At 44.6% G+C, this 26,231-nt stretch overlaps 1 protein-coding gene across 1 annotated transcript in view; it reads left to right on the forward strand.

Annotated features, from left to right (window-relative positions):
* The window catches only part of LOC141164811 (glucose-fructose oxidoreductase domain-containing protein 1-like), a 38,411-nt gene extending 29,805 nt beyond the window's left edge, over positions 1 to 8,606 (forward strand). Inside the window, exon 2 of the mRNA XM_073650382.1 lies at positions 2,807 to 8,606. Coding sequence (XP_073506483.1) covers positions 2,807 to 3,726 — 920 coding nt within the window. The 3' untranslated portion in view covers positions 3,727 to 8,606. The remainder of the gene's footprint in view (positions 1 to 2,806) is intronic.
* Positions 8,607 to 26,231: the final 17,625 nt, after the last annotated feature.

A 26,231-nucleotide genomic window follows, 5' to 3' on the forward strand; every position in this document is an offset into this window, starting at 1 on the left:
CAAGAGATGAAACTTGTATTTATAAGAAATTAATCCTTGTGGGCCTTATATGTCCATTTTCAGAATACCCCTTAAAAAATGCTCCAGGATCCTCGGGCTGATGACCGATAAGCTGGTTCGGAGCAGTGGTTCTAGCCATTGGACATGGGAATCGCCTTATATTTATTTGGAGAATTTATGCAAAAAATTATAAAGAAAGTGCATTCAGCCGAATAATACTCCAAGACTCCGGTACTGCGCCCGCGACTCCATAAACAGAGTGATCACGGGGATAGAGGCCATCGTATAAAATATGCAGCGAGCATCAATATTCAGTTTGGAGCTAATGGTTCTTGGATTCTCATTCATCTTCTTTGCTGAACGATCGTACTAATTGATTGCTGGCGAATTTACAGCGTCCGACAGACTTCTCCGGGAGGTCCCCGAGCAGCGGTGTATTTTTCGAGTAACCATTTCTTTTGTGCCTGTGCTGATATCAAGGAGTGTCCAGAACTGATATCACCCTTCTTAAAACTGGAGCTCAATATATAGATAGCTACCGTGTAAGTCAAGGTCTGATCCAGTAAAGAGCCTTGAAACAAGACTAGGGATGGCGGTGATTTATTGATATTTGTCCGCCAAGGACAACTGACAGAATAAGTCATCCAAAAAACAACCCTCAGAAATATTTTTTCCGTTTTCTAGAAGAGCCCCTGAAATCTTTTGCGTGCGCCAAACCTAAAGCCTTGATGGACATAATGATTTTGTTTATACCTTAGACTGCAACAACGATAAGAGGGCATGGTCTACATCTAGAGGAAGGGTTTCCCCATCACCGCAGACAGGGATTCTTTACTGTAAGAGCAATGAGATTATGGAACTGTCCACACAATGGTTGATTTCATTCATCATCTTCTGGAGTAGTCTTGATGCCTTCCTGGAAAAAAAAATATTAATATAAAAGGTTACGAGTTCTAGATTTTTGCAGATCTGGGGATTTACTTTACGATATTAGAAATTTTTCCCCTAACGTGGGACAATTAATTTCTGACTCAAGAGAGGATGACCTTCCTCTGGATAACCAAGTTAGAATTACAGATTGGACATGGTGGACTTGTGCCTGTGTTTTAACTATGGCCATGAATCAACAAAACAATTACGTGAAATTGTGGTGTAAATCTGGTGCAGATTTGTTCAAAAAAATGTGCAACTTTTGGCGTTTTCATGCCACTTTCGTGTGCACCTCTTAATGAATCAGGCGTTTCTGACTCCAACATGACCCTTCGTCAAGATCGAAAATTGCTGGACTTGATTAATCGGCAATTTTTGATATATTAGGTAAATAAGTAGTGAAGCAATCCTCACATCTGACCTCCAGGATCGTGGGCTGGAACTGGAACTATATGAGTAGTCACAGTGTAGTCTTGGGTACATTTTTATGAACCTACTAAGAATTGTTTGGTGGATATTTAATGAATGACCAATAAGACAATAATTACCTTTAATGACTGTATTAGAAGTTTGAACACAAAAAAAAAATATGTTTGAGTATTATTCATGGAGTCCGAGTCATTGACTCACAGTGTATTATTGGCAAAAAGTCTACATTGTCAGACATTATTTAAAATTTCTGAAGTAAATTCCTATATGTCTTAAATTTCCAGAAGCGTGTGTTGTAGAAAAGACCAATTGTGAAAAAATTGTGTTCCTAATCATTTCCTAAAATATAGTGTCATACCATGGAGTAGAGGTACTCAACTAATTTTAGTAAGGAGATTTTTTTTAGTCTGCGGTAAAGATAAAGGTCCGGCAGTAAAGATGGCAAATTTCTGAAGCAAATTCCTGTATGTCTTAAATTTCCAGAAACTTCTGAGCGTGTGTTGTAGAGAAGACCAATTGTGAAAAAATAGTGTTCCTAATCGTTTCCTAAAATATAGTGTCATACCATGGAGTAGAGGTACTCAACTAATTTTAGTAAGGAGATTTATTTTAGTCTGCTGTAAAGATAAAGGTCCGGCAGTAAAGATGGCAAATTTCTGAAGCAAATTCCTGTATGTCTTAAATTTCCAGAAACTTCTGGGCGTGTGTTGTAGAGAAGACCAATTGTGAAAAAATTGTGTTCCTAATCATTTCCTAAAATATAGTGTCATACCATGGAGTAGAGGTACTCTGCGGTAAAGATAAAGGTCCGTCAGTAAAGATGGCATATATTTTTCAACATTTCGCAAACTCTGTAGTATTATTTACTATTCATTGCTATTGAAAACAATCAGACTCCACACCACCTCGTAAAATTAGTTAATACCCCAGAACACACTCCTAAAATGATCTCAGACCCCTAAAATTTATTCAGAATTTCAGACCTAAAATAAAATCTATACAGAACATCCTGGCGCTGGATATCGTCAAGATCTGGTTTGTTATTCGACTGAATACACTGGAGGTAACATTGTCCTCTACCAATGCATGTATGGCGAATGGTCTTCGGGACCTGTTCATCTGGACCACCGGTCTAGGTAACATTATCCTCTTCCATTGTATGTATGGTGGCAGGTCTTCGGGGCCTGTTCATCTGGACCACCGGACTGGATTTGGACAATGATTAGTCTCTGACTAAACTTAAGTATTGAATGAGGAACCAATGATGGACAAACGTTTGGAAATATGAGGTGTTCTCAAATATCCATTGCTCTAGAAAAGGGTATTTGCAATTATTAGTTTTTTCCTTCTGGTATCGGTATTGAGTTTTTATTTTCCAGAAATTTAAGAAACAATATTTTTCCATAGTGGTATATGTATATCTAATTCTTATCTTCTTCTCCTGCAGGTATTGGTAAAAACGTCATCTGCGACAGAACAGCGACACCTCTCGACGCGTTTCGTATGATGTCGGCTGCCCACTATTATCCCAAGCTCATGAGCATCATGGGAAACGTCTTGAGATTTCTTCCCGCTTTTGTGAAGATGAAGCAGCTTATACAAGAAGGATACGTGGGGGAACTTCAAGTGTGCGAGGTCCAGGTCCACGGTGGAAGTCTACTGGGCAAAAAATACAACTGGAGCTGTGACGACCTGATGGGCGGTGGTGGGCTGCATTCTGTCGGTAGCTACATCATTGACCTCTTGACTTTCCTAACTAACCAGAAAGCGGTGAAGGTCCACGGACTTCTGAAAACCTTCGTCAAGCAGACGGACCACATAAAGGGAATCCGGCAGATAACCAGCGACGACTTCTGCACATTTCAGATGGTCCTCGAAGGTGGAGTGTGTTGTACGGTGACGCTCAACTTTAACGTACCCGGGGAGTTTAAACAACACATAACATTGGTAGGATCATCCGGTAGACTAATTGTCATGGGGACAGATCTCTACGGACAGAATAACAGCTCCTCCGAGCGAGAATTACTCTTAAAAGACCCCACACCCATCAGTAATTCCCTTTTGCCTGAAAAGGCTTTTAGTGACATCCCTTCCCCGTACCTTAGAGGAACTATCAAAATGGTACAGGCGGTGCGGCTAGCGTTTGAAGACCAGGAAGACAGGAGAACATGGGACGGCAGGCCGTTGACCATGGCGGCCACCTTCGATGACTGCCTTTATGCTCTGAGCGTCGTGGATGCGATAAAGAAATCGAACCTGACATGCGAATGGCAGAACATAGTAGTTATGACGGAGGAACCAGAATTAAGTCCGGCCTACTTAATAAGCGAAGCGATGCGCAGGAGCCGCATGTCCTTGTACTGTTAGCTGCCCCACCAGATGGGGAAATGTATTTGTATATATATATATATATATATATATGCTGCTTAAAAGGGCATTTCTGTACCAAGGCAGATGGTACAGGTCTATGGTATAACTTATGCATCTTTCTATTACTACTGTTGTCGGAGATGAGTCGAATTTTCTCTTTCCGCAGCAGAAAAACTGTGAACACTGTTCAGAATGTATTTAAGTGCGGGATAAATATCCAATAGGACGTCCCATCCTTGGCCTTGGAGTTCTAGAAATGTTGTCATCATTTTCGTGGCGATTGTGAATGTGAATGCCAGCTCCATACTAAATTCTCGACGTTGTTGTCTGTGTCTTGTATACGGGGTGTCTTGGCTATGGCTTATTTTTCGAAGCACATTGCATACAACTCTCACTTGAATTACTGTTTTTTTTGTATGTAGTCTACTGATTAGGATGTGTTCTGCCATCGCAACTGCGTTATCAAATTGTACTGTATTATAGTATACGTTGTGTACTATTAAAGGCTATGGACACCCTTGACATAGAAGAAATGGTTTGTGCAAAAGTTAGTGGTTAACGTGAGTTGCACTTAGTTTTAGTCTCATCTTCATTCTTTCATAGATTCCCATACCCCTTAATATTCAGTTTACCTCTTTTATCCTGTGATTGTGTCCCTCAAAGTAATACATGCTGCTTGTGAGGTCTGTCTTCACAAACTCTCATGTATCAGCAAAACTTCATTCCTGGACTGATTTTCCCCTGCAAAGTCTGCATTGTGTGCTTTTCTCCCTATCTGATTCAGTACAGTCTGAGTGTCCTGCCCTCCCTGAAGACTAGGATGCTTTTTTCACTTCTCCTTACTCTCATCTGTCCTGCAACCTTCTCAACCTACCACTCCCCGCCTCTATCTTTCAGGCTTGCCAAACACATTAGATATATGTCTGCCATACTCCTGTTTGATTGACAGCTATCTCCTTTCCCCAATCCTATTTGGCTTGGCCAAGTGTGCGTGAGAGAGGGAAATAAGGTGCTGCCAAGAGTTGCTACAGCCAAAGACAGTATACTAGCTAGGGAAAATCAGGATAACCAGCTAGTCAAAGAAGTTACACAACCTCTACAGCAGAAAAATGTTTAAAGTCTTTGGCAGGCCATACACATTAGATACCTGTCTGCCGATGCTTATTTGGTTGAAAGCTTTGCGTCCTGCTCCCACCCTCCCTTGATTTGGCCAAGTGTGCCTGTGTTCTGTATAGAGAGAGGGAAATAAGGTGCTGCCAAACACCTCTGACCGCAGGTTATCTTCTTTGAAAAAAAGAATCAGCCAGTGATTTCCAACATCTTGGGGAAAAACAAAGATGTCTTTATTTTGTCATCCTGTCAAAATTGGTGCATTCAACCCACATTATTGTAATATTTAGGACTAGCTTAACTCTGCAAGAAGGAAAACAAAGAGAGTTGCCATAGTCAAGAGCAGTGTGCTCTCTTAGAAGCAGCAGAATAACCAGAAGAAGTTACACAGCCTCTGCAGCAGAAAAATGGTGAGTCTTTGGCTGGCCATACACATTAGATGCCTGTAAGCCAAACACTTGTTTGGTTGACAGCTTTGCGTCCTACTCCCACCCTCTCTCAACTTGGCCAAATGTGCATGTGTTCTGTATGGAGAGAATAAGGTTCTGCCAGGTAACTCTATGAGAAAATAAGAATCCGACATGTTGAAGTCCAACTGCCTGACTGCCGTCTTACCCAAACATCTTGAGGAAAAGTCTAGAAACCCTCACTTGGTTGTTCTGTTAAAATTCACATGTTTAACCCACGTTAGTCTAATCTAGTTTAACACTGAAAGAAGGAAAGCGGAGAGAGTTGCAACGATCAAGACCAGTGTACTGTCATCTACAGTCTATAGGAAGCAGCAGGATAACCAGCTAGGTGAAGGAGTTACTCAGACTGTACAGCGGAAAAATGTTAGGACATTTTAAGAATTATTTATAAAGTTGCCAAGTGTTTGGTTTAAGATGCAATGATCAATAAAAAAAATTCTGTGCAAAGGTGACCATAGCCTTTATGACTTCTTATAGCTTTCCAGTAAAGTCATCACAGAATAGTTTGCTGCCATCATAACTTACTGTTTAATCCTTGTCCATGCCTTCAAGTTTCAATACTGAAGTGATCCTTGTTTCAATTTTCTCCACTTCTTTTCATATAAGGAATACTCCTAATTGCTAGTATAGCCTATCAGCAGCCTGTTTGTATCAGATGCCTAAGCGAAGTACCAAATAAGTGTTAACTCCTAAGAATAGACCTTATTTTAGAACTGCACGAGATATGACGTAAATAATTGTTTTCCCCTAGAAATGAAAAATTCTGGTGCATCCGTCCTTAGAATTCTACATTGTTTTATTCCTGCAAAACCTACAAAAGACAAAAATATATCTCATACCCTACCATCATTATATATAAATGTAAAGCAAAGTTGCATAATAAATATAGGGTACTTAGTGAACTATTTTTGATCAAAAAAAGTATACAAGCCGTCCCACCAGCGGCAAGGTGACCCTAAATTGGGACGGTACCTATACTGCCTATATTAAAAACCTTACTGTATATCAAAGTTGAAGTAATGCATATAAAAGGGTAGACAAATAGGACCGGGTCCCAACTCCAGACCACCTAGGCCCGTGGTAAGCTACATATATACTAATCAGCTCAACAAAGGGGATGCCACACCCTTAAATTGCACAGAATGCAAACAAGACAAAAAACCAAGCAATGTAAACTGAGGTCTAAGATGGTAGACATGCAAGAAATAGGAGCATGTTCACACTAGCAAAAAGAAGCAAAACCTACAAAAGACAAAAATATATCTCATACCCTACCATCATTATACGGTATATTGTTTTATTCCTCATGGAAATATATAAAAAAAATTGGGGTTCACTAGTTGGGAGTGTCCAATCAGACCTGACAGTCAGATTGTGTAGCCCCTTCTCAAGTGAGATGGTAACACCCACTTGTCTCTTATTCATAAATTTCCTGGAGGAATAACAAAGGAATTTCATGATGCATGGTTGTAGTTTGGTTGGCGATCACTGTTTTAAGTGGTTTTCCGCACATGAGAAAAATTAAGCCAGTTTATCTAAATCTAAAAAATTTGGGTTTGGATCAACTTTCTACCTAAACCTTCGTTGTAGAGTGGATTTATTGCGTAGTGTAACTTAGTAGTTGGTGTGGATCGGCCTCGGGCTTAAGCAAAGGAGTCACGTGCTCAGCTTTAGTCATGGAGGTCCTCATGTACTGACTTGTAGAGACCCTGTGGTGGGAGGATTATGATAGACACCTTGCTGATGTTTAGAATAGGGTTCATCGTCGAAACGTAAAATAGAAATCATATGTAAGTAAATCCCAGCGAGTCTATAAATGGCTAATAAAGCCGGACATATAAGCAAATTGGCGCACTAGTGACTGATCATCATGCCGGACACCAGCACCGTGTTCACACAGAACTTTTTTGTTTAGTAATTTTTCCTTTATAGTGGCGAAAAAAAATGCACAGCAGTTTTTACTTTTGAACCCAACACAATGATGGTGGGGCTGTAACGGGGGTATTGAAAAATGAAAATCCCTCTTAGCATGAACATTGAGCAGCTGTTTGTAATGCAGGAGAACAACTCAACACCAAACCCCTAAATTCTATAGACACCAAACCACTAAATTATCAGACCCCAAACCAAACCTCTAAATTAGCACACCCTAGGCCAGACTTCTAAATGATCAACCGTCAAATAAGAAGCTTATATAAGACACTAAACCCATACATTTCAGGGCCCCAGGTCCCTAAATTATCAGGTCCTAGAACTATCAATTTTAGGACCTCAGAACATTAAATTTTTCAGACACCAAAATCCCTAAATTAGCAGACCCTAGACCAGACCCCTAAATTATCAACCCCTATATAAGACACAAAACCCATGAATTTTAGGACCCCAAGTCCCTAAATTATCAGGCCCACATCCATCAATTTTAGGACCCCTGACCCTTAAATTCTTCTGACACAAAATCACTAAATTTTCAGACCATGGACCTCAAAAATTACAGATTCTAGACCAGAAAATTATCAGACACCAAACATAAATATTAAGGACCCTTTGCCCATAAATTATCAGGCCACAAATGTTAAGACCACAGATGCCCCAAATTCTGCAGCCACCAAAACACCAGGTTGCTGTGTCCACTTTTATAACAAATTTTTATTATTTAATTTAATCCAGAATTAAAAAAAAGCAACTTTGCCAATATCTTTAATCTGAAAAAAAATATACAAATCCCTTTGTGTCTCCATGGTAACAGACTACAAACAAAGCCTGTGTAGTCGTACTTCTTTCTGTTCAAACAGATGTTAAAAAGTAATAGTGGACAGATAGGAATAGGTACGACTTTAGGATCAGACTAAACAGAATTTCAGCTACTATAGAGAAACGTAAAACTGTATAACAAAAATGTGACCTAAATTGTGTCGCCCAAATCCGACAAGCCGGGGTGTATAGATGGCGTCATTTTTTTCTTGTAAACTTCTCTCCGGTTTCTATTTTATTTAATTAATGTGAAAATGTGGTCGTCAGTGAAGAGTTACTGAATGTACTGTCACTTGTGATGGCAATCAAGTCTTTCCAGAATTGAAAAAAATTAATATTTGCACCAGGTATCTACCAAATAAAATGTTGTTCTACTTACAAAATATTACCGCCATGTTTGATAAGGGATCAGCACCCTCACTGGGGGGTGGAGGGGATATTTTCTATCATTTATGGCTTCCTGTGAATGTCTGATGCCAAATGTGTGGTTAATAATTTATGGAATGGACACAATAAATTCTGTGCTTATCTGGTGTTGAAGTCCAAGGCTTCCAGAAGTCTCTTTCTTGTTAATATCAGTAACTTCTTCAATATTTCGTTGTACCAGGGGGACTCCATTAATTTGGAGTTTGGGTTACATAGTTACATAGTTTATAAGGCCGAAAAAAGACAAGCGTCCATCCAGTTCAGCCTATTTCTTGTGCACTGCAGCTATTCCGCAGCGTTGATCCAGGGGAAGGCAAAAAAAAACCATGCGGTATAGGCCAATTTACATCATTGAGGAAAAATTCACTTCCCGACACCAATCTGGCAGTCAGATTAAATCCCTGGATTAATTAACTATCACTAAGCATAAGATGTAATTTTATTGTTCTCAAGAAAGGCGTCCAGGCCTCTCTTGAACTCATTAAGTGAGTTGGACACTTGCTGGGTCTGCCGGCAAGAGATGGTCAGAGATAAAAACCAGCAGGAACAATGCCTTCTTCATAAAATTTTTGCAAACTTTGTAGAACTGTTTATGTCAAGATTTATTTATATTTATTAGTGGGAAAAACAGACCAGACCCATAAGTTAATTAGGACACCAGACTCTTATAATTAATCGAGATCTAAGTTAATTCAGACCAAACTCCGAAATTAATTAAGACCCCTTAAACTCATTAAGATCCAAGATCAGATTCCTAAACTCATTCTAAGCCCAGATCAGACCCCTGTTAAAAAATCGGACCTTGACTAGCCCCCGAAAATGTAATTCATACCATTATTATTACTATAGCGCCATTTATTCCATGACGCTTTACATGTGAAAAGGGGTATACATAGGAAAAAACAGGTACAATAATCTTTGAACAATACAAGTCCTCGACTGGAACAAGAGGAGAGAGGACCCTGCCAGCGAGGACTCACAATCTACAATGGATGGGTGAGGATACAGTAGGTGAGGGTAGAGCTGGTCGTGAGACAAGGGTTAATGCAGGTTGTAGGCTTGTCGGAAGAGGTGGGTCTTCAGGTTCCTTTTGAAGGTTTCCACGGTAGGCGAGAGGCCGATATGATGGAGTAGAGAGTTCCACAGTAGGGAGGATGCACGGAAGAGATCTTGTATGCGATTGTGGGAAGAGGAGATAGAGGAGTAGAGAAGGAGATCTTGTAAGAATCGGAGGTTGCGTGCGGGTATGTACCGGGAGACTAGGTCACAGATGTATGGAGGAGACAGGTTGTGGATGGCTTTGTATGTCATGGTTAGAGTTTTGAACTGGAGTCTCTGGCCACTGGGGAGCCAGTGAAGAGATTGACAGAGAGGAGAGGCTGGGGAATAGCGGGGGGACAGGTGGATTAGTCGGGCAACAGACTTTAGGATAGATTGGACAGGCGTGAGAGTGTTAGAGGGGAGGCCACAGAGCAGGAGGTTGCAGTAGTCGAGGCGGGAGATGGTGAGGTCATGGACTATTGTTTTTGCAGATTCTTGATTAAGGAATGCACGGATCTGGGAGATATTTTTGAGTTGGTGTCGGCAGGAAGTGGAAAGGGCTTGGATATGTGGTTTGAAGGAGAGATCAGAGTCCAGGGTTACCCTGAGGCAGCGAGCTTGTCAGACTGGGGAAAGTGGACAGCCATTGATTTTGATGGATAGGTCAGATGGGGGGCTGAGTGAGATGGGGGAAAGATGATGAATTCTATTTTATCCATGTTAAGTTTTAGAAATCTAGCAGAGAAGAAAGATGAAATAGCAGACAGACATTGTGGGATTTTGGTTCGAAGGAGGTGATATCCGGTCCAGAGAGGTAGATCTGTGTGTCATCAGCATAGAGGTGATACTGAAAGCCATGAGACTCTATGAGCTGTCCCAGGAGGTGTAAATGGAGGAGAGCAGGTGTCCTAGAACTGAATCTTGGGGGACACCGACAGATACAGGGCGAGATGAGGAGGTGGTGTGTGAGTGGGAAACGCTGAATGTCCAGTTTGTTAGATACCATAGACAAGATCCCAGATTAAACCCCTGAATTTAATTCAGAACCCGTATCACACCCCTAAAATTAATTTATACTCCAAACCAGTGTAAGCAGGTGAACTATATGCAATGGTGGAGACACCAGGCGGAACAACAATCTACTTTTTTATTTGCTTAACAGAATAATATGATAGATTGCTATTAGAGGCAGATTATACAGACACAGTATTCATAGAATCAGAGACAAAACAATTAACCAGCAATATATTGGTTAATGTACAATGGCGACTATCAGGATAAACTTGGGAGTCTACAATCCAACCTAATTCTAGTTGGGAGAGGGGTAAACGCTGTACTTGGCAGAAACAGTCTCTAAGAACTTCAGCGGCTTTCTGGACCCAACAAGGGCTGCTGGTCCGCCTCACTAGCCACACGTTTTCCTAACAAAGTCTATCAGTCCTCTCTGGGCCGTTCTAGTGTCAGCCGGAAGCCATCTGACTTGCAGGACTCCCTCTGACCATGCCTGGTATCGTAAGTCTCTGCTGAAAGAGATGGCCCGTCCCACACGTCTCCTTCGATCTCTGGCACAAGCAAGAGTCTCTGGCCGAGTATCCTCAGGGCTTCTTCGGTACTTGATCAAAGACAAGTGTCTCCTTGGTCTGTATCGATGGGGGCTAGTCCTCAGCTGTTGACCGGCGTCGTCTGTGTTGGAAGCCTTGACTGGCGTCGTTAGGGTCTTCGGTGTTTGACCGTCGATGGGTGAAGTCTGGACCTTGAGTGGTGAAGCTCTGGTCTTCAGTGCTTGACCGTCGTCATCTGCGACTGCAGCCAACTATCACGGCTGCTGGAGCTGCAGCAGAACCAATTGCCACTTCCCTTGGTGCCCAGTCCTCTTCTATTATGGCGCGCTGGCCTTTTGTATCCAAGGCTGGCTTTGTCGGCGTCACCTGACCCGGAGCACTGGCCAATTCCATCCCTCCTACAACTTCTCTCCTCTGGATCAGTTCCGCAGGGTTTTGTTCAGGCCTGGAAGCGGCAGGGCATTTCAGCGTTTTAACCCCTGAGTGCCGTTCTCCTACACCAGACCCCTAAAATTAAATCAGACTCCTAAAATTAATTCAGACCTTGAATCTAACAATCAATCCCTAAACCATAACCCTAAAGCCACCCTGCCTAAAATAATTCAGACCCCAGACTAGACACCTAAATTTAATTCCAATTCCAAACCAGAACCTTAAAAACAAATTCTCAACATTCATTCAGACCTCTAAAATTAATCACATGTGCCACCCCTTCGGCAATCAAGTTCTGGACTTGTGAGCCAGGTCCTGAAGGTAGTTTCGCTCTAGGCAGAAGTTTACAATTTAAAGGGTTCATTTCTGGGGTCTGGTTACTTTTAAGGGTCTGGCCTGGAGTACGATTAATTTTAGCATTTGGTTTGTGGTGAGAATCAGTAGGTGTCTAAATGACTTTAGGATTCTCCTCTGATTAATTTTAGGAGTCTGGTTGGAGCCTGTTTAATTTTAGGTGACAATCTAGGGTCTGAAAACGTTTAGGGGCCTATTCTGTGGTTAAGCTTACAATCTAGGGACCTAATTAATTTTGGGGTCTGGTCTAGAGTCTGAATGAATTCAGGGGTCTGGGGTCTTGACAAATTTTGTGGTCTGTTTGGGGGTATGAAAAATGTTAGGCGTCTGACATCTTAACTATTGGTGTCTGACTTCGGATTCAGGTAATCAATGACGTTTTCTAAGGTTACACTTATCACATGGAGGGAGAGGGGTCGTTTTCTGGGGATATCACTTTTTAGCGAGGGAAAACTACTGCTCACATATCCAGTTTTTGCACAGTGCATGAACTTTCTCATTTGCACCCACTGAAGTCATGAAAGTTCATGTAAGACACAGAAAATCCAGATCTCCTGGAGTGAGGGATAAAGATGGCTGATTGTAATATTCTGTTCTTTACTACACAATGAATTATACATTACGCCAAGAAATAGAATAACAGCGTCATCTTCTACTGCAGAAGTCTAACTAGGGGTCACCATGGGCTTCTTTTATGTACATTGTACCCACTTCCCTGCAGTTCAGTCACTGATCTGTTACTGATGAGATATCTTATATTTTAGATTTTTAGCCTAAGGGCCCCGTCACACTAAGCGATGCAGCAGCGATCCCGACAACGATACGACCTGTCAGGGATCGTTGCTGCATCGCTAATACATCGCTGGTGAGCTGTCAAACAGGCAGGCTCACCAGCGATCAGGGGAGCAGCGATATCGTGGAAAGAATCGTTCCACGATGTCCTGCTCCCGTTACCAGCCTGCTGCAAGCAGGAGCAGGCTGGTAACTATGGTAAACATCGGGTTACTAAGTGCGCGTGTGCCCCTAGTAACCCGCTGTTTACCATGGATACCACTCTGCTACGGTGCGCGGGAGCCTCCGTGCACCGTAGCAGAGTGGTATCCATGGTAAACAGCGGGTTACTAAGTGCGCGCGTGCCCCTAGTAACCCGATGTTTACCATAGTTACCAGCCAGATCGTTGGTCCCGCTGGTCACACACAGCGATGTGTGCTGGCCAGCGGGAGGCCAACGACCAAAAAATGGTCCAGGACACTTTGCAACGATCAGCGACCTCACAGCAGGGGCCTGATCGCTGCAAAGTGTCACACACAGCGACATCGCTGGTGAGGTCGCTGGTGAGTCACCAAAACCGTGACTCAGCAGCGATATCGCTAGCGATATCGCTATGTGAGACGGGGGCTTAACAATTTGAGCAGATTATCACATGGCCACATTGAGCCACTAACATGTGCTAGGAAGACAGTATAATTATCCTCCCCCTATAATCTTCTAAATAAGCTGTCAGGAAAGCCTTGCTATGATCTCTGTCATTATCACTTTGCTATGGGAGCTGTCTGATTATTATCAGGAACTGTGATAGGCGTTTCTTTCCCTCCATAGGGAGAACTTGTGTGGTACAATCCATGTAGTTTCATGATACAGACAGTTGTGCTTGTATGGGTAACACATAGATATCTATAGACTCTGGGTTGTGGCTCCCCAGATAGGCTGATCAATAGGCGCATGAGCAACATTGATTGAGACTGATGAGGTTCTTCCTCCATCTTCGCTTTCACTCCTGGTTTAACTTCTAACATGGACCCTGACCATGTTCCCAGATATTATCTTTTCCTCAATACTTGGATTGTCCGCCTGATGCCTTTTGTTCTACTTCGGGTTCTGATCCTTAGCTTAGTTTATGGCTAAGCCGCTGTCTCATCCTCTGGCCTGTCATATCCTGCCAGCTTTTCCAATGATGACCCTGTTCTTGGCTTTAGTTTGTCTACATCTAGGCTACCACAACCTACTACAACTTTGGGGACTTTGGATTAGTGACTGTTAAATACCTAGAAACCATCAAGAAAATGTGGTCAGGCCTCATAATCTCGTTCTGCAGGTCTGTCGTATGATGTCCCATGGTGCCCTGTCGTAAATATGTCTCATTGTACATGGGGGTCTACGATTCAATCAATAGTGAACCAAGAGAAGTCCGCAAGTTATTTCACTAAAGTCTTCTATAGTGGAAGAGTTTCCATGGAAAAATCGACCTCGTCATCATCCACTAATGGCTCTGGGGAAAAAGTAGACCATGACACTTGAGCAAATCTCCAACCATGTTTGCTAACAATGCAGTTTCTCAGTAGATGGGTGTCCTGATGGCCACTTCATTATCATTTTCTTCTGATTTTCAGTGCAGACACCTTATATTTCTGATGTCTGATCAGTGGGTTTTATCGAGAACGGTATCATATAAAAGATGCACCAAGCGCCAATGTTGGTTTCCTCACACCTTTCATGTCAGAAACCCTTGTACTAGTATTTGAAGTTTTTTTTTGAGGATTTGAGCTGGTCTGCTTCGAAATCCATGCAGAAAAACTCTGTATGGACATACCGTCAGGAAACTGTGCAGATTAGATGACTGTACATAATCTTGGGTATTAATTCGGCTGGTTCTGAAAGCTTGCTGTATACTCATGCTATATGGAGAAATGTATTGGGAAATATGTCTTAATCGCTGAATTCCATTTTTTCCTCCAGTCCCATTGTCCCCAGTGTATATCCTCCGAGCCCTCGCCATTCGGTCTGCCTTCACTAACATGTGACAGAACGGCTGGTGGTAAAGAGTTCCCTGATACCAGCGCGGTCCTGTAATAGGAACCACTGGTGTAACAAGTCCATTCCTGACATTTCTTTCGTCCTAAATATTACCCCCCTCACCTGTGAGACGTGGAGGAACCACAGTAACTCAGCCTTGCAGTGGAGACCCCTTGACGGAACAGAGTGGGGCTGAGTTCTGAGGAGCAGAGGGCAGAAAAGTCACCACTTCTCTACTGACTCCACAACTGCAGAGTCCAGACCTCCTCTGGTATCAGCACAAACACTGCGCCCCCGCCGGGAGCTTCATGGACGAGCAGCTGCATGCAGCCGTACATCACCAAGCACAATGCCGAGCGTTGGATGGAGTGGTGTAAAGCCACCGCCACTGGACTCCGGAGGAGACGTGTTCTGTGTAGTGATGGATCGCTCTTCTCTATCTGCGTCTGATGGAGGAGTCTGGGTTTGGTGATTCCAGGAGGACGTTACCCTCTGACTACATTGTGCCTGCTGTACAGATGGTGGAGGAGGGATAATAATACGGGCTGTTATCAGGGGGCGGCCTCGGCCCCTTAATTCCAATGATGGGAAATCGTAATACTTCAACAAAAGACATTGTGGACAATTGTAGCCTTCAGCTTTATGGGAACAGTTTTGGAGAAGACCCTTTTCTGTTCCCCATGACTGCGCCCAGTGCACACGCTCCATATAGACACAGAGCCCGGACCTCAGCCTCATCCAAGAGCAGAGATTGTGATCCCGGCCTCCCCCCAACATCAGTGTCTGACCTCACAAGTGCCCTTCTGGATAAAGGGGTAAAAATTCCCACAGAGGTCTCCAAAATGCAGAAGTTCTTCCCAAAAGAGCGTGAGCCGTTATATCTGCAGAAGGGCGAATCCATATTAATGGATTTACAATAGGAGGTCAGAACAACTTCTGAAGGTGTAAGTAGGTGTCCCAGTGCTTTCTCCATAACGACTAAGTCACTTGTGCCTCTTATTTAGTCTTCTAAGCAATGAGCGTCCTCTAGTGGAAGCAGACAGATATATCCGTGCATTATAAAAAGTGTTTTTCTGTATAGTGTTTATTACGTTTTTTTATCCTTTTCGCCATCCTGGGAATTTTTATGTTCCAATTAATATGAACTCATTACCAGCTCCAGCAGGAGTGATCACTCCACTTTTCGAGAGATTTGAAATACTTGTCTGTGCAGATAAAATATGCTTGACAACTCCCCTGGAAAGTTTAGAAGGTTTTTGGAAAAATTGGAGATCTTCTGGAAGAGTTTAGAAATCTCTAGAGCCACAATGACACAACTCCCTTCCCTCACTTTGTGGTACCTGAGATAATTCCTGACTCTCCAGCTACTTGTTAGTTAACTAATACTAGTCATCGAGAATGTTTGACCCTGCCTTTTATTCTTGCGATAATGTAATACCCAGGAAATAAATATGAACATGAAGGCAACAGAGGAGACCACACTTACCAACAACAGGAATGCCAAATTGGAGATGTTTATGACCTGCCCCCAGAAAAGTCCTTCAAAATGCTCAATTTTTGGATGTAGATTTACTCACCTTCCTACTTTGGAAACATCATATGAAGAGAGAAATCACTGGACAAGAACGAGAAATCACTGGACAAGAACATCATGGTCGGAAGAATAGAAGAAACAAGGCGAAGAGGAAGACTAGCAACACGATGGCTTGATACTACAAGATAACGAAGACCCTGGTGGATCTATCTAGGCTTGCACAAGATCGATCTTCCTACAGATCGTTTATCCATTAAGTTGCCATGATTCGAGATCGTTGAAAAGTTTCCTAAAGTTACAGACCTGTTTAACTATTTACATTTGCTGCAATTTTACATAAGCAGTGCTCTGTTACAGCCATTACAGTCTTTAGGGGGCTGCTAGATGGCCCAGACAATCTTGTACATTCATGTAGTATCACGTCTGGGATCTGTCTCTCTTGGCCGGGCTTTCAGCCGTTGTCTCATCCCTAGAAAAAGGAAACAGCACACCTATTTCTTTGCTGGCTGTGGTCGGCTGACCCCAGCTGTGTGCCTACACAGCAGTTTTATGAAGCCACGTTGGGTATTAATATGCTCAGGAGAGAGAGTACAGGCACTTTCCTGGTAAGATGTCCCCCATTCTGGGCCTCTCCTTGGTATAATGTCCCCATCATTGGTCCCTTCCATTATTAATGTCCCCTATTTTAATCCTTTTCCAGAAATAATGACCCCAATCCTGGGCCCCTTCCTGTACTAATGTCCCCCATCTTAAGTCTTTTCCTGCTATAATGTCCCCCATCCTGGGCCTCTTACTGGTATAATGTCTCCCATTCTGGGCCCCTTCCTGTAATTATGTCCCTCATTCTGGCCCCTTCCAGTAATAATGTCCCCCATCCTAAGCTTTTTCCTGGTATAATGACCCTCATCCTTTGCCCCTTCCTGTAATAATGTCCCCTATACTAAGTCTTTTCCTGGTATAATGACTTCCACACTGAGTCGCTATAATGTCCGTTATCCTGGACCCCTTCCTGTAATTATGTCCGTCATTCTGGCCCCTTACAGTAATAATGTCCTTCATTCTGCAGCTCTTCTCCAACACATTTAAAAAACTAAAATAAATGATGCTTCTTACTTTACTCCACTTCCACGATGTGCAGCATCCTCTTATATAGCTAGCACAAAGGCTAGCAGCTGACTTTGGCGTGCCCACCATAGGTGGCGCATGACGTCACTGACATGTGCTGCCTATGACTGGCATGCCGATGTCAGTTGCCAACAGCGTGTATTGCAGTGCAGGAAGCCATCAAGTCTCTACGCCAGGATACATTTCAGCTGAATGTGCATCCTCGGGCACAAATTCAGCTGAAATAGGCGTTGGCGGGCCCCTCTCACGCACAAAGAGTGAGACCACGATTGTTACGCCCCTGCTTATGAGGGTACATCAGTTCAGCAGTGATGTCTATTTATGAATGCATCGCGGCCCTCGATCCATTAGGTTAAACTCATGCCTACATCACAGTTATTACAATACTAGATGGTGGCCCAATTCTAACGCATCGGGTATTCTAGAATATGTATACGGCCGACCGGGCGCAATTAGCACAACGTTGTTTAAATTTGGCGCTAAAATCGATGATTGGTCGTGGCCGGCAACTGCGACCAATCAGCAAAACGGTGTTTAAATTTGGCGGCAATATCAGTGATTGGTCGCGGGTGGCGGCCGCGACAAATCAGCTAACTGTTGTAGTGAGGACCGGAGAGCTTGTTTAAATTTGGCGATAAAATCGCTGATTAGTTGCGACCGCGACCACTCAGCAAAACGGTGTTTAAATTTGGCGCCAATATTGCTGATTGGTCGCGGCCGGCGACCGCGACCAATCAGCAGAGCAGTGTTTAAATTTGGCGCCAATGTCGCTGATTGGTCGTGGCTGGCGGTCGCGACCAATCAGCAGAGCGGTGTTTAAATTTGGCGGCAATATCGCTGATTGGTCGCGGCTGGCGGTCGTGACCAATCAGCAGAGCGCTAGCGGCCGACGACCGCGACCAATCAGCAGAACGATGTTTAAATTTGGTGCCAATAATGCTGATTGGTCGCGGCCGGCGACCGCTAGCAATCAGCAAAGCGTTGTTTAAATTTGGCGCCAATAATGCTGATTGGTCACGGCCGGCGGCCACGAAAAATCAGCAGAGCGGTGTTTAAATTTTGCGACAAAATCGCTGATTGCTCGTGGTCGGTGGCCTCGACCAATCAGCAGAGTGGTGTTTAAATTTGGCACCAATCTCGCTGATTGGTCGCGGCTTGCGTCCGCGACCAATCAGCACAGCAGTGTTTAAATGAGTTGGCAAGATCGCTGATTGGTCGCAGGCAGCGTCCGCGACCAATCAGCACAGCAGTGTTTAAATGTTGCGCCAAGATCGGTGATTGGTCGCGGCCGCTATTTAAATGTAGCGCCCAAATCTCTGATTGGTCGCGGGCAGCGGCCACGACCAATCAGCACAGCGGTGTTTAACTTTTGTGCCAAGATCACTGATTGGTCGCGGCCGGAGACCGCGAACAATCAGCGAATGATATTGGTGAGGACTGGGGAGCGGAATCGTATTGGTGAGGACCGGGGAGCACCGCTGCCTGTGCGGCGACTTCCGCTGCGAGAAGCCGGGACATGAGCGGCCGCTCGCAGCAGAAGTATCCCGACCCGCAGCGCCGCTCCCCGGTCCTCCCTTGACACGCTAGCCGCTGATCTCCCGACAGTAGCCGCATGGTGTTACTAAGGACCGGACATTTGTGTCCAAAATCGCTGATTGGTCGCGGGCGCTGCCAGCGACCAATCACCGATTTTGGCGCCACATTTAAACACTGCTGTGCTGATTGGTCGCGGACGCTGCCCGCGACCAATCACCGATTTGGGTGCCATATTTAAATAGCGTCCGCGACCAATGTCTGACATTTAAACATCACCGTGCTGATTGGTCGCGGACGCTGCCCGCGACCAATCACCGATTTGGGCGCCACATTTAAATAACGTCTGCGACCAATCAGCACAGCGGTGTTTAAATGTGTCTGCAAGATCTGTGATTGGTCGCGGCCGCTATTTAAATGTGGCGCCCAAATCGGTGATTGGTCGCGGGCAGCGTCCGCGACCAATCAGCACAGCAGTGTTTAAATGTGGCGCCCAAATCGGTGATTGGTCGCGGGCAGCGTCCGCGACCAATCAGCACAGCGGTGTTTAACTTTTTCGGCAAGACCGCGACCAATCATCGAATCGTATTGGTGAGGACCGGGCAGCGCCGCTGCCTGTGCGGCTACTTCCGCTGCTAGAAGCCGGGAGATGAGCGCCTCGCGCCGGTCATGTCCTGGCTGCATCTCCGTCCCGCAGATGGCTCCGGCAGTCGAGGTCCTTCTGTTGCTACCGGCCGGGAGATGAACGGCCGCTTGCAGCAGAAGTATCACGACCCGCAGCGCCGCTCCCCGGTCCTCCCTTGACACCATAGCCGCATGGATGTCAAAGGCGCCGGCGGTCGGGGTCCTTCTGTTGCTACCGGCCGGGAGATGAGGGCCTCGCGCCGGTCATCTCCCGGCTGCATCTCCGTCCCGCAGATGAGCCGCTAACGGCCGCCATCTTTTTTCAGAAATCCCGCGGCGCTGATTGGCCGCTGCCGGACCAATGAGCGTCGCGGGATTTCCAGGACAGACAGACAGAGACAGACAGACAGATGGGATAAGATGATTATATATATAGACTAGATGGTGGCCCGATTCTAATGCATCGGGTATTCTAGAATATGTATGCGGCGCAATCAGCAAAACGGTGTTTAAATTTGGCGGCAAGATCGGTGATTGGTCACGGGTGGCGGCCACGACCAATCAGCGAACTGTGTTAGTGAGGACCGGAGAGCTTGTTTAGATTTGGCGATAAAATCAACCAATCAGCAGAGCGTTGTTTAAATTTGGCGGCAATCTCGCTGATTGGTCGCGGTTGGCCGGCGACCAATCAACAGAGCGGCGTTTAAATTTGCAGCCTATATCGTTGATTGGTCGCGGCCGGCCACCGCGACCAATCAGCAGAGCTGCGTTTAAATGTGCCGCCCATCTCGCTGATTGGTCGCGGCCGGCCACCGTGACCAATGAGCAGAGCGGCGTTTAAATTTGCCGGCCATCTCGCTGATTGGTCACGGTCGGCCACCGCAACCAATTAGCAGAGAGGCGTTTAAATTTGCCGGCGATATCGCTGATTGGTCGCTGTGGCCGGCCGCGACCAATCAGCAGAGCGGCGTTTAAATTTGCCGCCCATCTCGCTGATTGGTCGCGGCCGGCCACCGCGACCAATTAGCACAGCGGCGTTTAAATTTGCTGCCAATCTCGCTGATTGGTCGTGGTGGCCGGCCGCGATTAATCAGCAGAGCGGCGTTTAAATTTGCCGCCCATCTCGCTGATTGGTTGCGGCCGGCCACCGCGACCAATCAGCAGAGCGGCGTTTAAATTTGCAGGCCATCTCGCTGATTGGTCGCGGTGGCCGGCTGCGACCAATCAGCAGAGCGGCGTTTCAATTTGCCGCCCATCTCGTTCATTGGTCGCGGCCGGCCACCGCGACCAAGCAGCAGAGCGTTGTTTAAATTTGGCACCAATCTCGCAGATTGGACGCGTCTGGCGTCCGCGACCAATCAGAAGAGCGTTGTTTAAATTTGGCGACAAGCTCGCTGATTGGTTGCGGCTGGCGTCCGCGACCAATTAGCACAGCAGTGTTTAAATGTGGCGCCCAAATCGGTGATTGGTCGCGGGCAGCGGCCGCGACCAATCAGCAGAGCGGTGTTTAACTTTAGCGCCAAGATCACTGATTGGTCGCGTGCGGAGAGCGCGACCAATCAGCGAATCGTATTGGTGAGGAGCGGGGAGCGGAATCGTATTAGTGAGGACCGGGGAGCGGCACTGCCTGTGCGGCTACTTCCGCTGCGAGAAGCCGGGACATGAGCGACTGCTCGCAGCAGAAGTATCCCGACCCGCAGCGCCGCTCCCCGGTCCTCCCTTGACACCCTAGCCGCTGATGTCCCCACAGTATCCGCATGGTGTTAGAAAGGTCCGGACATTTGTGTTAAAAATCGCTGATTGGTCGCTGGCGCTGCCCGCGACCAATCACCGATTTGGGCGCCAAATTTAAATATCGGCCGTGACCAATCACCGATCTTGGCTCCACATTTAAACACCGCTGTGCTGATTGGTCGCCGACGCTGGGCACGACCAATCACCGATTTTGGCGCCACATTTAAATAGCGTCTGCGACCAATCAGTACAGCGGTGTTTAAATGTGGAGCCAAGATCGGTGATTGGTCGCGGCCAATATTTAAATTTGGCGCCCAAATCGGTGATTGGTCGCGGGCAGCGACAGCGACCAATCAGCGATTTTTAACACAAATGTCCGGACGTTTGTAACACCATGCGGATACTGTGGGGACATCAGCGGCTAGGGTGTGAAGGGAGGACCGGGGAGCGGCGTTGCCGGTCCGGATACTTCTGCTGCGAGCGCCCGCTCATGTCCCGGGTTCTCGCAGCGGAAGTATCCGCACAGGCAGCGCCGCTGACATCCATGCGCCTAGGGTGTGAAGGGAGGACCGGGGAGCAGCGCTGACATCCAATTGGTCGCGGCCGCTATATAAATGTGCTGCACAAATCGGTGATTGGTCGCCGTCTTGGCCCGCGACCAATCACTGATCTTGCCGCAAAAGTTAAACACTACTGTGCTGATTGGTCGAGGCCGCTGCCCGCGACCAATCACCGATTTGGGCACCAAATTTAAATATCGGCCGCGACCAATCACCGATCTTGGCTCCACATTTAAACACCGCTGTGCTGATTGGTCACGGCCGATATTTAAATGTGGCGCCCAAATCGGTGATTGGTCGCGGGCAGCGTCCGCGACCAATCAGCACAGCGGTGTTTAACTTTTGCGCTAAGATCAGTGATTGGTCGGGTCCGAAGACCGCGACCAATCATCGAATCGTCTTGGTGAGCACTGGGGAGCGCTGCTGCCTGTGCGGATACTTCCGCTGCGAGAACCCGGGACATGAGCGGGCGCTCGCAGCAGAAGTATCCCGACCCGCAGCGCCGCTCCCCGGTCCTCTCTTCCGCATGGAGGTCAGCGATGCCGGCGGTCCTTCCGCTGCTACGGGCTGGGAGATGAGCGCCTCGCGCCGGTCATCTCCCGGCTTCATCGCCGCTCAGCTCCGTCCCGCAGATGAGCTGCTAACGGCCGCCATCTTTTTTCAGAAATCCCGCGGCGCTGATTGGCCGCTGCCGGACCAATGAGCGACGCGGGATTTCCTGGACAGACAGACAGACAGAAAGACAGACAGAAAGACAGACACAACAGACAGATAGACAGACAGACAGACAGACAGACGGGATAAGACGATTATATATATAGATATTTTCAGTTGTTTCACACTTTGTTGTTAAGTATATAATTCCACATGTGGTAATTCATAGTTTTGATGCCTTCAGTGTGAATGTACAATTTTCATAGTCATGAAAATACAGAAAAATCATTAAATGAGAAGGTGTGTCCAAACTTTTGGTCTGTACTGTATATCCTTAGATTATACTGCTAGTGCTCCTCAGAAATAATTTTGTCCATGTAGAAATTCCTTTTTGCATTTACATTTTTTTCTCGCCTGCTTCCAGAGCCATCATTTTTATTTTTTTTTCCTTCACCATAACTATATAAGGACTTGCTTTTGTGGGACGAGATGTAATTTTACTGAAAACGAAAAAACAAATTCAAGAGGTCGAAGAACCTCAAATTTGCTGTTTTGAAATGTATTGAATTTTATTTTGTTGTCACATTTAATACATGTCTTAAATTATTTTATATTTTGATAGACCGGACTTTTATAAACATGGTGATTCCTATTATGTTTATTTTTATTGCTTTATTTTTTTTTATTTTAAAACTGGAAATAGGGGGGTGATTTATTTTTAAACTTTAACAATTTTTAAAAAAATTTTGTTGTAGAGAAAAATTAAAAATTCATAAAGATATCTCCAGAGAGGGTTTAATTATAACTGGGTAACTCTACGAGAACATAAGAATCAGACATGTTGATGACCAACTGCCTGACTGCTGTCTTACCCAAACAACTTGGGGAAAAGTCCAGATACCCTCAGTTGGTTGTTCTGTTGAAATTGGCACGTTTGACCCACGTTAGTCTAATCTAGTTTAACACTGAAAGAAGGAAAGCAGAGAGAGTTGCAACAATCAAGAGCAGAATGCTGTCATCTATGTAGGAAGCAGCAGGATAACCAGCTAGGTGAAGGAGGTACTCAGACTGTACAGCAGAAAAATGTTAGGACATTTTAAGAATTATTTAGAAAGTTGCCAAGTTTTTGTTTAAGATGCAAATGATCAGTAAAATAAAATGTGTGCAAAGGTGGTCAATAGCTTTTATGGCTTCTTATAGCCTTTCCAGTAAGGTCATCACAGAATCGTTTAGGGCCATCATAACTTACTGTTAAAACCTTGTCCATGCCTTCACGTTTTAATACTGTAATGTTGCTGAAGTGAGCCTTATTTCGATTTTTCCACTTCACCACACCTATTTCGGGTCTACCCTATGAATAGTTTGTTTGTATCAGATGCCTAAGCGAAGTACAAAATAAGTGTTAACTCTTAAGAAAAGATCCTATTTCAGAACTGCACGAGATATGACGTAAATAATTGTTTTCCCCTAGAAATACAAATTCTGGTGCATCCGTCCTTAAATTTCTATTTTGTTTCATTCTTCTGTTTTTCCTCATGGAAATATATTAAAAAATCGGGGTTCACAAGTTGGAAGTATGTCCCTACACCCTACACTGTCCAATCAGAGCTGACAGTCAGATTGTGTAGCCCCTTCTCAAGTGAGATGGTAACACCCACTTGTCTCTAATTCATAAATTTCCTGGAGGAATAACAAAGGAATTTCATGATGCATGGTTGTAGTTTGGTTGGCGATCACTGTTTTAAGTGGTTTTCCGCACATGAGAAAAATTAGGCTAGTTTATCTAAATCTAAAAAACTTGTGTCTGGACCAACTTTCTACCTAAACCTTCGTTGTAGAGTGGATTCCTTGCATCGTGTAACTTAGTAGTTGGTGTGGATCAGCCTCAGGCTTATGCAAAGGAGTCACGTGCTCAGCTTTAGTCTTGGAGGTCCTCATGTACTGACTTGTAGAGACCCTGTGGTAGAAACATTATGATAGATACCTCACTGATCTTCAGAATAGGGTTCATCTTCAAAACATAAAATAAAGTTTGGATTAATTCACACTGTGTGGAAACAGGTCGGAATTTTTTTTTTCACTCCGAACATTTATGTAGCACAAGGGAAATCAAAAGTAAGTAAATCCCAGCGTTTATAAATGGCTAATGAAGCCGGATATATACGTAAATTGGCGCACTAGTGACTGATCACTAGTCACTGAGAACTTTTTAGCTTACTAATTTTTCCTTAATTGTGGCGAAAAAAATGCACAGCAGTTTTTACCTGTGAACCCAACACAATGATGGTGGGGCTGCAATAGGGGATATTGAAAAAATGAAAATCCCTCTTAGCATGAACATAGAGCAGCTGTTTGTAATGCAGGAGAACAACTCAACACCAAACCCATAAATTCTATAGACCCCAAACCTCTAAATTATCAGACCCCAAACCAAACCTCTAAAATAGCACACCCTAGGCCAGACTTCTAAATTATCAACCGTCAAACAAGAAGCTTATATAAGACACTAAACCCATACATTTCAGGGCCCCAGGTCCCTAAATTATCAGGTCCTAGAACTATCAATTTTAGGACCCCAGAACATTAAATTCTTCAGACACCAAATCACTACATTTTCAGACCATGGACCAGCACCCTAAATTATCATATGCCAGACAACCAAAATGATGACACCCCAAAAATTAACAATCCTAGATGAGGCCTTTATATATAAATTTAAGGACCCTTTGCCCATAAATTATCAGGCCACAAATTTTAAGACCACAGGCACCCTAAATTCTTCAACCCTCAAAACACCAGGTTCCTAAAGTATCACATTCAAAACCTTCACCTTTTTAGACTTCTGAACAGTCCCCTAAATTCAGACGCCAGATCACTAAATGATCAGATCCTGAACCAGAGCCTTAAATGCTCATACCCCTTTCTTATCAGATACCAAACCAGTCCAAATAATTATCACACCCCAAATCAAACTCCTAAATTATCAACTCCTAGACCAGATCCCTTAGTTTTCTGGCATTAGACCATAGGAACACACAAAAAAAATCACATCCCAGACCAATCTATGTTCTTGTCGATCCTCTGACTTCCATGTGCCACCTTGCTGCAACTTCTGACATTGGCCATAGTAAACTGCTCATACTGTCTTGCTAATGACTGGTGTGTACAATTTATATCAATGAAAATGATAATTTTTGGAATAAATTAAGTTTGAAAAATTGGCCCTTCAATGCTGTGTCCACTTTTATAACAAATTTGTATTATTTAATTTAATCCAGAATTAAAAAAGAAGCAACTTTGCCAATATTTTTAATTAAAAAATAAACAAATCCCTTCGTGTCTCATGGTAACAGACTACAAACAAAATGTCATGCAAGGTGTGTGAAAGACTAAGTGTGACACAAAGGGAGGGGGGAAAGGGAGCCCAGACTCTAGGGAAAGGGGGGAGTGGAGACTAGTGTTGAGCCACCCCCGTAGTGTTCGAGTTCGGTTCGGTTCGTCGAACACCCGTGTGTTCGCCGAACTGTTCGTCGAACTGTTCGTCGAACACCTTCGAACACCGTTAAAACCAATGGCAGGCAAACAAAAACACATAGAAACACATAGAAAACACCTTCAAAGGTGTCCAAAAGCTGACAAACTGCTCAGAAGACACAACTAACACATGGAAAAGTGACAAGTACATATAGTCATGCGAAAAGAAAAGAGGTGGAGGAGTAAAAGGAGGGGGAGACACAGATATAGGCATGTCATGCCCTTCTAAAATCCAAAAAGTGAGAAGCCGACACGGCCAGTCCG

Source organism: Phyllobates terribilis, unplaced genomic scaffold (genome assembly GCF_046119375.1).
Source record: "Phyllobates terribilis strain yellow unplaced genomic scaffold, ASM4611937v1 Scaffold_10__3_contigs__length_209671492, whole genome shotgun sequence".
NCBI classification, from domain to species: domain Eukaryota; kingdom Metazoa; phylum Chordata; class Amphibia; order Anura; family Dendrobatidae; genus Phyllobates; species Phyllobates terribilis.